This window comes from Schistocerca americana, chromosome 7, assembly GCF_021461395.2.
Source record: "Schistocerca americana isolate TAMUIC-IGC-003095 chromosome 7, iqSchAmer2.1, whole genome shotgun sequence".
In the NCBI taxonomy this organism is placed as follows: Eukaryota; Metazoa; Arthropoda; class Insecta; order Orthoptera; family Acrididae; genus Schistocerca; species Schistocerca americana.
The window spans coordinates 232,631,725-232,646,883 of record NC_060125.1 but is presented as its reverse complement, the minus strand read 5'-3'; the positions used below and the strand labels follow the sequence as shown (position 1 = coordinate 232,646,883).

The window sequence follows — 15,159 nt, the reverse complement described above, 5'->3', positions numbered from 1 at the left end:
ACAAATTGAATGAGGCGCAGGTAGGAAGTCAGCCACGTCTTCTTCACATTATGTTCTGACAGTTACCTTAAGAACCTTAGAGAAAGAACAGGAAACAAAAAAGATGGTAAGATGAAACACACTAAAAATAGTAGAACAATTGTAAAGATGGCATTAAACCCCCTCAGTGTTAAAAGTGTGTGAAGACTCTAATGCATGATGAATAACAGATAGAGTGGAAAGCGTATAACCACAGCAAAGTAGACACTGATTGAATAAGATTTGCTTACAGGAGAGCAACTTTCGAAAACTATGATAAAAATTTCCTGTCATAGGACCTCTCCCAAAGCCCTACGACGTATTCATCATTGTGAATATCAGTCACACAAGCATTAGTTTCCAGACATTTGTGTACAAGACAGGTCACAAAATATACAGTAAAATATACAAAATGTTGAATTTTGTGTTGTCAACACTATTTAAACGCCATACCATTACACAGTCAAACACTGTAACAGACAATGTCAACGGTGTTTATCACCAGTTGAAACTCTTAAAACATGGCACACAACTACAATGCTGACTGGACTCCCTTGTCAGGTATGGTACGGAATATGCAAGAGAATTATCTCCACTCTTAAACTACAGAATTTGCAAGTGATTTATCCCTACTCTTAAATAATATTTCCTTTTTTCTTTTATTTAAATTATTTTACTCCTACATTAGGCTAACTGAATGAATTATAAATACTTGTAATCCACTGTGACTATTTGCATTCTCAAAGTTTTTGGAGTATCTCTATGGGTGTTGGGAGCCAACAAGCAGAGGAAAGTGATGGAGATGAAGCAAACAACTGCAAGTCAAATGAGAGAATCCTTCCGGAAGGAATGTCAGCAGCAGATAACTCCATATTCTGGTAAGAATACTTGTCAAAAACTCAAGTCATCAATGTGCTAGCACTAACTGGCAGATGTAATATATTGTTTGTGCCTCCATATATACAAATTTTGTTAGAACTCATTCCAGCAGCATTTGTTGTTTACAATTGTAGAGCACATTCAATATTCTTAAGCCAAAGTTCTTAAAGTATTATCCAGAAACCATTTTAATAGTCAAGGAACATTTTAGTGGTATAATATTTTTGGATACAATATTTCACAAACAGCACGTTTGTAGAGATGCTGAACAGAAAATCTTTTCTTGTGTGTTTCACCACTTTAAATATTTGAAAAACATTCTTGTAGTGAATTTTTTCAACTGTTGACCTGTAAATTTACTACTTTGTAGTTTGCTTCATGTATTTTTCAGCACTGCTGTACCCATAAATAAACAAACATTACTGACAATATAGCAAGAGATTTAAAAATCATCTCTAAATAATAATAATAATAATAATAATAATAATAATAATAATAATAATAATAAATGCTACCTACAGACATAAATACATCAGTTATTAGGCTCACTACTACACCAAAACTTGTCAATAAGCTGAACATATTCTTATGGTCTCACTGTTGATGATACATGTACCATGGCCCTTCTGAGAAAGTTCTTTCCCAAAAAAAGGAATGCAAGCATTTCTGATTAATATTCAGTGTCCTCTCGCTGTCTGTAAGGCATGCAAGAATATAGATTCAAACAAAATGTGAACAAGAGGTAACAATCATATCAGGCTGCAGTTGGTAGTGGACAAACTTGTCCTGGTCTTAGAATCCCAGTTGTTGTTTGAAAGCATAAACCCACACTCTGGAACATTACAATCGCATTTGCTGCCTCACACAATGAATGACCAACTGTTGTCCTATCAATAGCTCACCAAGCCACAGATTCTTCTAAATCATGCACTGAAACATAGCACAGACATTACTGGCATCAAAGTGGCACAGGCATTACTGCCATCAAAGTGAACACTGGCACTGAATAGAAACAGCCCTTGAGATTGTAATACTGAACAAAGCCAGACATCTCAGACATGCATCTACTTGACACACGTGGTTGAGCAAAACAATCTTCTCTCCATTTCTGTACAAATACAGGGTGGCGTTATTTCAAACTGCCTCGAAGCTGCTTCTTCATTTATCAGAATATTTTAACAGATCTCATAACTGTTTTCTCCAGTTCAGAGGCCACTTAAAAAGTATGACAGCAAAGTCTGAACTTTTCATGTTTCTCCCGATGGCAGCTACAAGATTGCTACATACGTGTAGGATTATTATGAAACAATAGTGACTGTATGGGCGAGTTGATGATGTTTGTTTATTTGTTTCCTAGCTATGCAAATTAACTCTGAATGCCAGCTAAATAATTTATCATCCTTCATATGTGCCTATCTATCACTCAGTGCTTGGTTTATTAGGTGAGTAGTGACCTACCCCTAACCCCAAATTATGGATACTGAGGCTTTATTTGCTCAGTTGTGGAACTAAATCCTCAGGGATTTAACAGCTTGGTGGTGCAATACCAAATGAATAATTCTCAATCATAATCTTATCTTAAGAAGTACTGTCAGAATCTAAAGTAAAAAATAGGAGCCTGTAACATCATTCTCCCTCTTCTCCTATTTTTGACAGATGACACATGGGCACAGGATCATGGGAAAAAGTAGATGCTTGGTTAAAACAAATCTGCTTAGTGATTAATAGGTATATAATTCCAGTACAAATGATAGTAATTACTTAAGAAATGGGACTTTCTGTGCAACAATAAGTCTTATATTTTATTGGGAAAAAATACCACCTCTGCTGTTTTTACTCAAAACATTAACAGCTCATGAAAATATGGTGTCACTTCTGCTATATAACCTAGGTAAATCATTATTCATCTGTTATACTGATGACACAACCTTCCTTACCTAACATTACAGCATTTCAGCTGTGAGTAAGTGAAGTGAGAAATCACTTAACTCTGTAATGAGCTATGCTGCAGTCAATAAACTCCCTTCAAATTCAGATAGAACTTGACAGTTCTCGTAAGTTTGATGAAGAATACCAATAGGAAATACATACATGTTTTAGGTATTCCAATTATTTCCAAACATAATTAACCCTAGCCTTAATTTAGCATTATATGCTGGTTCTCCATATAGGTCGTAAACTATTTTGTTTTTAATATTTTCCATTCTAATATGTTCTAATCCTGAATACCACCAAACTCATATCAATGGGCATTTTCAAAATAAAATAAAAATCCCAATAACATAATGCACAGTTCTCATGGTGCGCTGCCATCTTCATAAAGCTCAGAGTGCTAAAAACAAATAATTTGGACATTTATTTCTCTGAGCTCTATGTCAATAACAACATTTTTTTATCTATTACCAAAGAAAAATTCATCAGAACTAAGTCAAATCCTGATATGTCAAGGTACAAACCAGCAAAAACTGGAAACACACAGGAAGTGAATTATAACTGGTCAATGTCATTTAAATATTGTAAAATAAAACAGTATCTTCAATGATTTCTTTAACTATTATTACGTGTCTCAGATGAAGCCTGGTCAATTGCAAATATACTGGTGTGTAGTCAAACATTTAACCAACTTCTTACCCCCACTCCAACTCACCACAGTACTACCTCGTTTTACCCCTACAATTTTTATTTAGTTACTTTCAAAACTGGTAAGTAGTATGTGTACGACGTTTGGTTGAATATGCTCCTCGCATTCCACAAGTACACTAGGGCAAACACATTCATTGACAAAAAACTGCTCCATACGCAAATTTTGAACAAACAACTGGTTATTGACTCATATTTCATAATGTGTAAATGCACTATTCTGCAGTGCTATAACTGAATTAAATAATCTTGAGCTTCCACCCACACCAAGTGGGTCTATATCCACGAGACTGAGTGTTCCTCGGCTTTAGTCAGGTGATAACTTACTGCCGGGTTGTTGCTGCCTTCGCCCTTAAATACACTGAAGAGCCAAAGAAACTGGTACACCTACCTAATATCGTGAAGCCCCCCATAAGCACGCACAAGTGCCGCAACACGATGTGGCGTGGACTCAACTGATGTCTGAAGTAGTGCTGGAGGGAACTGATGCCACTAATCCTGCAGAGCTGTCCATAAACCCACAAGAGCACAAGGAGGTGGAGACATCTTCTGAACAGCACATTGCAAGGCATCCCAGATATCCTCAATAATGTTCCTGTCTGCAGAGCTTGGTGGCCAGTGGAAGTGTTTAAACTCAGAAGACTGTTCCCGGAACCACTTTGTAGCAATTCTGGACACGTAGGGTGTCGCACTGTCCTGCTGGAATTGCCTAAGTCTGTCAGAGTGCACAATAGACACGAAAGGATGCAGGTGATCAGACAGGATGCTTACGTATGTGCCACACATCGAGAGACACATCTAGACATATCAGTGGTCCCACATCACTCCAACTGCACATGCCTCATTCCTTTACAGAGCCTCCACCAGCTTGAACAGTCCCCTGTTGACATGCAGGGCCCACGGATTCGTGAGGTTGTCTCCATACCCGTACACGTCCATCCGTTCGATACAATTTGAAACGAGACTTGTCTGACCGAGCAACACGTTTCCAGTCATTGACAATTCAATGTTGGTGTCGACAGGCCCAGGCGAGGCATAAAGCTTTGTGTCGTGCAGTCATCGTGGATACACAACTGGGTCTTCGGCTCTGGAAGTCAGTATCGATGATAATTCGTTGAACGGTTCACACGCTATCACTTATTGATGGCTCAGCAATGAAATCTGCCGCTATATGCGGAAGGGTTGCACTTCTGTCAAGCTGAATGATCCTCTTCAGTCGTCATCGGTCCCGTTCTTGCAGGATCTTTTTCCGGCCACAATGATGTTGGAGATTTCATGTTTTACCAGATTCCTGATATTCACGGTACACTCGTGAAATGTTCGTACGGGAAAATCTCCACTTCATCACTATCTGAGATGCTGTGTTCCATCGTTCGTGGTCTGACTATAACACTATGTTCAAACTCACTCAAATCTTGATAACCTGCCATTGTAGCAACAGTAACTGATCTAACAACTGTGCCAGACACTCATTATCTTATATAGGCACTGCCAACTGCAGCACCATATTCTGCCTGTAATCATCTATGAGCCATCATCTTTACTGATGGTGTTAAAACTGTTACCCTTCATAGATGTTCAGCTACTGCCAGCTTCTTAGCTATGGCTACTCTGATGTGTTCCCCACTGCAACAGCATCCATCTGATCCAGATACACTCTACCATACAAAAAATAAGACAATGACAGGTGTAATTCAATAGATTTACCATCAACATAACTGACAAACATCATAAACACTACAGTCTGCAGCTGAAACAATGTGGTACCTGTCCACTACGAGATTAAAGCAAGTGCGGGATGGAAAAAAGTGCCTTATATGGTGATGAACTGAGGAGCGTGATGTCACAGCTATACAAGGCAGTACGAGGAGCAGGATAGCAACCACATTGCCCCCTGTTACCACTTGACAATGGCCAAGGAGCACTGGGCCATAGATATATAAACACATGATGCAGTTTGAAGTAAAAAAAGGTTTTATTTGTATTTGATATTGTTCTGGTTTGAAGTTTTTAGCAACTTTACACAGTGGTTATGAGAAAGTAATGTGAAACAGGATTAAAAAAGCAGTAAACAAGAAAACTATGAAAAAATTCCATTGCTGGACCTTAAAAATGTATCTGCTCACTGAGAGCATAACAGTTTCGAAGTAATTGTGATACTGCTTATGATCAATTCTACATCAATTTTACACATTCATAAAATGAATTCTAATAGTGTATTTCACAATTACCATTCAGTGTATCTTCTTTCATTACAGTTCTTGAATGGGTGGATCACAACTGTGCAGCACGTGAGGTACTACTCGTGCTAGAGAAATCCCGCAAGCAGATTCAGATTTTAAACCACCGTGGGCAACTGCTACGTGCCATGGACCTTACACATGCTGGAGTTCTCCAAGTGTTTATTATAGCTGATGGCCACCATGTTATGCTGCGTGTCACTAATGATTATGATCTGGTAAGTATTCATTAGTCTTCACTTGAAAATACTGAGGAAACAAGAACAGAAAGAAGAAGAGCCCCATACAAGGGGAGCTCAGAAATTCCTGGCTTTGCACAGTAATAATAGGGTCAGATTGTTGACAGTATATGTTTTTTAAGTACCTCCCTCCTCTCAGACTGAGGTACATATTGCACTGTTGTTGCAGCTTTTTCACATCATTCAAAAATAAACGATAACATGGTTGCCACATGTTTCCCCACGTGAAATTCCCTGATTTCCAGACAAGTTTTAGCATTTTTCCCTGACAAATTTTGATATCTCAAGGGTAAGTTATTGTATAAGCTATAGTACATGAAACAATAGTGCAAACATGGAAATATCTAAAAAAAAACTTGCAAGCAGATGGCGTTTCCTGATGTGAGCAAAAACTTTAAGTACTAACATCAACATCTTTTGTAATGAACTGTTTTTAGTTGGAGAAAGCAAGCCAAATGGTATGTGTGTGTCATTAAGACAACCAATATTTTGTGATGTTTAAAGCTTTCCCGGCGTACTGATTGTTCCATAAAAACACAGGAGAACTGCCGGATATCAGTAACGTCCTGCCACGGTGGAACAACTGATATTTTATTTCAATAAAACATAGCACACCTGGTGACAAAAATACGTATTTCCCTGGAGTCACTGATTTAAGAAATAACATCCGAAAAAAGTAGGACTCTTGAAAGAAGTGTATAATGTGGGGAAAAATTGTGTAAACCAACACTGTAGGGGACTGCAATTAAAATGTCGGTTCTACTATGTTCGTTATTGTCGGTTATTTCCCATGGTGTTATATCTACTACTTTACAGGTATTGTGTGTTTTTTCCTTCAAGAAATATACGAGTACATAGCATCCATACTTTTTATATGCCACACACAAACAGACCCAGCCAGAGGGCAGGTCAGTGAGACTAGATCCTAGATCCAACAGGCAGGGCATGCACATTAGTGGGAACGGAATGGCTTCAGATCAGCAGACCTGATCCATTACAGATACCCACAGAAATGGTCTGTGGTTTTGGCCCATTGTGGAAATCCACTAGTGTGGCCAGCCATTCACGAGCCAGATAGCATGTTGATGAAATGAGACCATGGTGATCAGTCCATGCAACAGATAACTTGTTCAAATACTCTGAAAATCAATAATAATAAGGATAGGTAGCAAATCACAGTAAAGATGATTGCCAAGTCGCAGACAGGAATGCAGAAAAGACAATCACACCCTCAAGACTAAATTTTCAGCCATAGTTTTTGTCAGAAAATGAGAGTACACACACATTCACACAATCACTCAGTCACAACTAATGCACAGATGATTGCTGTTTCTATTGCTGCATCTACAGTCTCTGAGAATCAGATCCAAACAAACCGCTCCTCAAGCCTCCTGCCTCTTGTTGGCAGCTGCTAGGCTAGCAGCAAGAAGTAGTGGCAGCACTGACAGCAAGCCGAGGGGAGTGGTAGGAAGAGGAAAAGCAGTAGTAAAGAGAGTAGGAAAGCAGCAAACACTCAATTGCACCCAGCCAGCAATGATGCACGACACCTCAGTAAATGAACCATTTCATCCACTGAGACAAAAACGAGGTTTTTGCAGTGCACTTTTTTTTCCAAATTTCCCTGATGTGTTCGATATTCCCTGATTTCCAGAACCTGTGGCGACCCTGGATACGATAAATGGCCAAGTGAACTCTCAGCAGCACGTTTAACATCTTCAGTATTTTCACACTGATGACCATTTAGGAGTTTATTCATGCTAGGAAACAGATAGTCAGGTCAGGTGAATACAATGGTGGTCCACCAGTCCGAAACACAGGACCTTCAAGTTTGGCACCAACAACTTGGGATGTGTGTGAAGGGACACTGTCCTGCAATAAAATAATCCCTCTAGTCAATTTTCAATATGTTTTGTTTTCCTTCACCTAGTCGAGGAGGCTGGTATAATACTTTCCAGTTATTATAAGGTTCTAAGGTACTCCACCAGCACATCAATATCTCTGTTCACAAAACAGGTGTCATAACTTTTTGACAAAGTCAGCAACTCCAAGCACAGATCAGGTATTCAATGAAGAACCATTCATATCCTCTACATCTACATTCAAATTCTGCATACCACTATGAAATGCAGAGCAGTCAAATGAGAACCTTAAAAGTGTAATTTAAAATCGACATTTTGCGCCGTTGCTTTGTAAGCTGATAGAACTGTTTCCAGTGATGTAGGGAATGCCCTACAGATAGCAGCATGCTGCAGACGGTTGAAATGTGGCCACAATACCAGTTCAAAGTGGCTGCCCCGTTTGCAATGTGCGTCAAGGAAGAACAATGTTCAATCCAATGTTTTATGAGCAATGCAGGTACAAAATCTATTGAATTCCATCAGTGAATGACGGTCCAGTATGATGATGCATGTCCATCACTGCAGAAAGTGTAGGAGTGGAGCAGAAAATTCGAAAATGGAGTGACTTCTGAGACAGACAATCAGTGCCACGGTCAGGCCCTCCGTATTGTGACAGCAGAGTGTACTGGAGCAATTGAAGCCACTGTGAAGTAAAATCACCCTGTGATGATGGATGAAATAGCCGCAAATCTGAACATTAGTCATGGCTCAGCACATTACATCATTCTTTAAGTGCTTAAGCTTCACAAAGCATCTGCAAGATGGGTGCAATGGCAGCTCACTTCCAAACTCCAAGAGCAACATGTTCCGCCATCTGTGAAGAACTTATGCAGCACCTTGAAGCAGAAGGTGATGGCTTCTTCACAAGAATTGTTACAGAAGACAAACCTGGGTACTGACACCACCCTGAGACAAAGAGGGCATGCAAGGAATAGTGCCATTCCTCATAATCAAAACCCAGGAAGCTCCTGATGCTGCCTTCTGCAGGTTTTGTTGGCCCTCTTTTGAGGTGAACATGGCATTGCCTCGGAACACTACACGACTAGGGGAAAACACTGCCAGCAGTGCGTCATTTTCCAGTACATTAAAAATCAGCTTCGGCCTGCAATAACAGCAAAGCAACATGGACTTCTCACTAAGGTTCCATTTTACAACATGACAATGTTCGGCCTCATACTGCCCATGCAACACTTACAGCCAGCGATGACCTTCACTTTGATACTCTTCTACATCTACCATACTCACCAGACCTCGCATTGAGTGATTACATGTCTGGACCACTCAAAGAGGTGACAGGAGGAAAGTGGCTGCACACACGGCCAAAAGGACAGAGTGCTTCTTTCGCACCATCTCCCTCAAAAGGGGGAAGGAGTGTAGTACATGAAGCTCTGGTTGCCTGCATGTACACACACACACACACACACACACACACACACACACACACACACACACACAGCTGTTTCCTGTCAAGCAGCTGCCATAGCATCTGGGGGTGCATGCCATGCTGATGCTTGGTGTGCAGGTCTCGGTAAACAGCATTACACTCATAGGCACCTATTCACATCCACGTAATCACGTGTCCGCATGATGCCACACCTGTATTCCTCCACCTAAAGGTACTTAGGTCACTGCTCAGCCCCTCCATGATCAGTTCAGCTCTGGGCTCTAGACCACTTGTGAGTTGCCCTCAGGCCTACACTTTGGACCACAATGCCTGCTGGTGCCACCATCCATCCAACTTGGTGCCCAGTCTAAGAGCCGCTCCGGAAGGTATCGCTTCCTCAGCTCATTGCCAGTACCGATGATCATGGACTTCGTCATAGCAGCCATCGCTATCCGTAATTATAGAACCGTGATACTCATGTGGACCTTCATCCTCTAATAAACAAACCATAGTTATTGTAATCAATGCTTATCAAGCACATCTTTGGTACACCACTCAGCCATGGGTTACCACAAGAAACAGCTCTACATATATAAGGACATACACAACAGTAACACAGTACTGCTTACAAGTTATCATTTATGAGTGCAGCCATATCACCAATGTGAGCAATGATGAACTTGATAATGCATTATACTGCAGAAGATAATGGTTCCAAAGTTGAGGATAGGCTTTCTTTCCAAACACAGGGATGGGAAACCTACCGAATTTTCATTAGGACTACTTGCAAGCTTTCTTAAGTGGCTGAGAGGCAAAGGAGACCGTTGGGAAAGATGTGACTGGGGACACTGTATATTTAATATTTAGCAGTTCCAGTACTTGACATGCTGACCGAGTATTGGGGAAAAAATCTACTATTCAGCTTATAAGTGAGAACTGGCTGAAAGATGGTAACCCACAAAAGTGCCTTCATATAATGCCAGATGTCACACCAGACAATATCTCAAAAGTAAGAAAAAGCAGAAAAGAAGGACTCTCATCAAGTAATGGAAAGCATAGTGTACCAGAGGAAAAAATTTACTTATGTAAGGACTGATCACAGTACTAGAGCACCTCTATATTAGCAAGAAATAAGAATTCCATGAATAACTGTCCACTTGTCAAAGAGACCTTGCTGATATAGATTTAAAATTACACATGAAATTCGGAAAACAGGTCTTAGTGCAAATTTTCTTGTGTTACTTTAAATGAAAGACACTTCTGCCATCCACATTCTACATGAAATCATAAAACAGACCTACAACATCTGTGAGGTACTATTGTCATAGGAGTGATCAAATTCACAGATTATTAGAAACTGTCATTTTTGCCATTTTCCATTGCGCCTCAGCTGCTTCAAAATTCGTGGTCCATCTTTGCAACTAAATAAAAGAAAGTTTGTTTCTTTGTCACACATCTCATTTCTTTTATTTATGAAGCATGTTCTGTGGCCTGTAATATATGTTTCTTTTTATACATATAATAAATGCTGGTTACAATATGTTACACTGTTACATTATCTCATGTTTTTCAGATTAGAAACAACTTTTATACCACAAATTTCAGGAGGATAAATTGTCGTTGGTGTTACTTATGATTTCTGATGTATGGTCATGGAGATGTATCCATTTGGTCACCATACTCCAACTGGCATTTTATTACAACACACCACTTGCACTTTTCATTGTGTGATCAACATGTGTGTGTTTACAATGTGTAGTGTTGCCAACTGTCACTGTGTGTATTTTTTCGACTATTGTTTGTGTGGTGTGTGCGGTTTGATTTTTTTCATTTCTTTTGTGTTTCTGTATGTGTATTTCGTGTATGAATGTGTCTTCCTTGTGAGAGAGTTTTTTTTATGCATTATTCTGTGTGTGTGTGTGTGTGTGTGTGTGTGTGTGTGTGTGTGTGTGTGTGTGGTGAGAGAGAGAGAGAGAGAGAGAGAGAGAGAGAGAGAGAGAGAGAGATGGGGGGAAGAGAGGGTAGAGCAAGATCCATTAATTATTTATTCTGGTTATGTTTCAGATTTCTGTTAATTACTGTTTTAGTGGCTAACATGATCAGAGAGTTATTCCTCATATTGGTCATTAATTACTTTCCTTTTCACTGCACGCATTCTTTGTAAATGAAAGTTTTCATGTATTCTTTGTAAATGAAAGTTTTCCTGTGATGTCTGGAGCTTTTTGTTGTGATTGTTCACTCTGATAATTTTCGTGTCTTGCTCCATGTTGAATGATTCATGTCCATGTTTTATCAGATGTTCAGCACAAAAGTTGAGTGGACATATTCATACCTGAAGCTTCTTATATGTTCTTTATACCTAGTTTTGAAATTCCTGCCTGTCACCCCCAGATACACTGATTCAAAGTCTTGGAATTCTAACTGGTACACACCTGCTCGTTGGTACTTACCTGGTTGTTGTTAGTGTGATTGGAGTGTGTTTCTTGTTCTGCAAACATCTTTAGTATATTTACTATCGTAAGTGTTGATTTGTGTCTGAACGTTAAAGTGTCAAACACGTCATGAGTGTTACTGTTTGCTGTTTCCATGTGTTGTAGTGTCTGTGGGGTTCTTTAGTGCTTGTGTTCTCTGCTTGTTTTCATTTTTCTTTAGTTGTCTTGATTTTTTGGTTGGGCCTTTGTACTATATGCGTGTCATAACCATTGTTTGCGGCTACGAGTTGTATTGTTTATAATTCTTTTTCATAGTTTTCTTTGCTGAATGGGATATTATTTAGTCTGTGTAACAAGTGTCATGGGCGCAAATTTTTTATTTTGTGGGTGGTTGGATGAAGCATGTATAATTGTATCTGTGGCTGTAGGCTTTCTGAAGATGTCAAATGTGTCCTTGATGCTGTCTCTCTTTATTGTTATATTCAAGAAATATTTTATTTTTTTGCCACGGAGAATTGAATTTTCTTATGTATACTAGTCATGACTGTATAAGTTTACCCATTTTCTCTGTTGGTTCATCTAACATACAGATTATATCATCCAAACATGTGTACCAGTAAACAATTTTGTGTATTTTCTTTGTGAAGACTCTATTGAAGATTGTGTTTTCTATGTGGTTTATGAGTATGTCTGATGTTATGGATCCCACTAGAAGCCCATCTTTCAGTAAGTACAATTCCTTTTCAAATTGGAAGTAATTCTGAAATGCGATTGCTTTAAGGGTTTCAGTTATTTCATTAATATTGTCTGCCGGCAGTTTGTTGTATATCAATTAGTTTTATAGTGTGCAGTGGGTATTGAGGTTTCTCTATGTTGAAAGAATCATTTCAAAATATTGCTTTATTATTTTATTCATGTGTTTTGCCACATGGTATGATGGTGCATTCATGAAATTAATAACAGGCCTCAAAGGAATAAGAGGTTTGTGCACATTGTCTTGGCTTCTGAGTACTGGTGAAAAATATCAAACCACACAGACAAAAGACGAACATAAAAACACACAGCAACTGTTGACAGCACACACACACACATGTGGATTACACAGTGAAAAGTGCAAGTTATGTGTTGTAATAAATGTGGGTGAAAAAATGCTGGATATCAGCCAGCTGGAGTATGAGGACCGAACGAACACATCTCCAGGACTGTACATATCAACTAACAACCTCATGAAATCTGTGATACAAAAGGTGTTTACACTATGAAAAACAAGGGAAAACCAAGAGAAAATGTAACATAGTAACATATTGTAACCACTATCTATTATATGTATAAAAAGAAACATGTATTACAGGCCACTGAAGATGCTTCATAAACAAAAGAAGTGAAACACGTATTGCAAAAAACAAACTGCCTTTCATTTAGCTGTGAAGATGGAACCTACCTCCATCAATATTAGACATTATTTTACATGAACTGATGAATAAGTGTTGATGAATTTATTAGTAGTAGCATCATGAATATTTCTTAAGGACAGTTTAAAAAGGAAAAAGCATAGATATATCATTTCTCAACTGAAATAATGTCATTTGATCATATAACAGTGTTGATAATAAATGACCTTTCCCTACCTGTTGTAATATGTTTGATTAAGCATACATTTGCACAGTGCTATCTAATTAAAATAGTATAAGTAGTTGCAGACTATTGTCTGTAGTACAGTGCAAGCCTTATCTGGCAAGCTGGCAATACACTTCTGCTAAATCAGTGTCAGCCACTGGTATTCTATGCTTGTCATCTGTGTATCAGTCTGTAAGATGCTTGTACTCATGTGGTATCTTGTGAACGGATAAGAAAAGACTTTGTGTGCATTCAATAAAAACCTACCTAATTCTGAGCACTGATGAAGCAGTAAAAAAATTCAGCAACTAAACTAAAGGTGATATTCACTATCGGCAACTGCTTTTCACTTTGATGTAGCACTAAAACAGCCACATGCCTTTCAAAAAAGAAAAAGCAACTACAACAACACCCCCATATGAAACGTGATCCAGCGAATTATTTCCTTACACAGAGCAACTATTATGACAATATTAAAATGTAGCTGAAAGAGTTTGATTAAAACAGTATGTCTAAATATGTACTGCAATAAGTTTCTCATTAAATTACAGTAGCATAAAACAAACAAAGTCTCTATCACATTAGAAAGCATCCCAACCAAAGGAAACATCAGTTGCTATATTTCCTGTAGACTGTTATGAGTTTTTTTTTTTTTTTTATTATTTTTTATAGGTCATAAAATTTGAAGCAAATCTGATGCGTACAAACTTCCTTCGGAATCTGGAGGAGTTTCTGAAAGAATTGAACATAAGGCAAGAGAACTTCACAACTCCACTTCAGCCTGCTCTTCGGCAAGCTATCACTCGAAAGGCACGCCAAATGAGGCTTGAGAAGTTTTTCAGGGTTGTCTTCTCACAGGTAAAGATACATTACAGCATAAAGAACATTTAATATGTATAGATAGTGTGATTTATAACACTATCCTTTACACTGCTCTGTTAGCAAATAAGCATAGGACTTCATAATAAAGCTCATTTCTAACGTAGTCCCTTGCACAAGTAAAAATTTTTTTAAGTTTTATTTTAACAGAATCTCTCGTACTATGCATGCCACTGTTTTATGTGCCATAATCATTGGTTCATAATGCAAACTTAAATGCAGTTATTATAACTCAGTTGCAATCATTGTCTACTTACTTGCATTTACCTAATTTGCTTGTGATTAATGTTCTAATTCTACATGAAAGTTCAGAACCTTCGAATGTTTTTTCCACAGCCATGCAGACTTCTGCTGCTGTATTCATGTCCTTTTAAGGGAATAATTTGTCTCGTACAGTATGAGTATAATACAGGAATGTGTTTTTCTACCTCTTTTCTTTCAAGACTTTTTCATTTTAATGGATTTGAAGGAGAACTTTAACATCCGACAGTTCATCATGGACTAAATGCACCTTCATGACAAATTTTTGTGTCAAATAATGTTTGCTCCCAATCAACTTTTCAACTATTAGAAGTACAGATGAGGCTGTACCACTCTTTTTTGGTAAAAATGTAAACTCTACCTACAGGTCCTGGCAGGCCCCAACTGTATAAAATAACCAGCAATCTGCCACAATCAATTGATTAATGATCAATTTAACAGGGGAAAATACATGTGACTAGTTACAAACTGAATTCAAATTTCTGCGCACAACTTGTATTTTAACATTTATACACAGTTGCTTTCACACCTAGTCGTGGGTGCATAACCATTTACTGAGCAGTTTTAGTATTAATGTGAGAACTTTGTAAAAGAACATTATATTAAATGAAAAATCAAGATGAGCACCAAAATGACTACACATATGCGAACATGCAACACCCAGAGTACCAG

The 15,159-nt window shown here is 38.4% G+C and overlaps 2 protein-coding genes across 7 annotated transcripts in view; one reads left to right on the top strand and one right to left on the bottom strand.

Moving 5' to 3' along the window:
- Nucleotides 1-15,159, bottom strand: part of LOC124622094 (GPI mannosyltransferase 2-like) — a 387,261-nt gene that overhangs the window by 247,836 nt on the left and 124,266 nt on the right. The gene's annotated exons all lie outside the window — the stretch shown is intronic.
- The window catches only part of LOC124622093 (dual oxidase-like), a 252,302-nt gene that overhangs the window by 116,872 nt on the left and 120,271 nt on the right, over nt 1-15,159 (top strand). For both annotated transcript variants that reach the window (XM_047147673.1, XM_047147674.1), the window contains exons 15-17: nt 765-896; nt 5,796-5,995; nt 14,020-14,205. In XM_047147673.1, the coding sequence (XP_047003629.1) occupies nt 765-896; nt 5,796-5,995; nt 14,020-14,205 (518 nt within the window). The remainder of the gene's footprint in view (nt 1-764; nt 897-5,795; nt 5,996-14,019; nt 14,206-15,159) is intronic.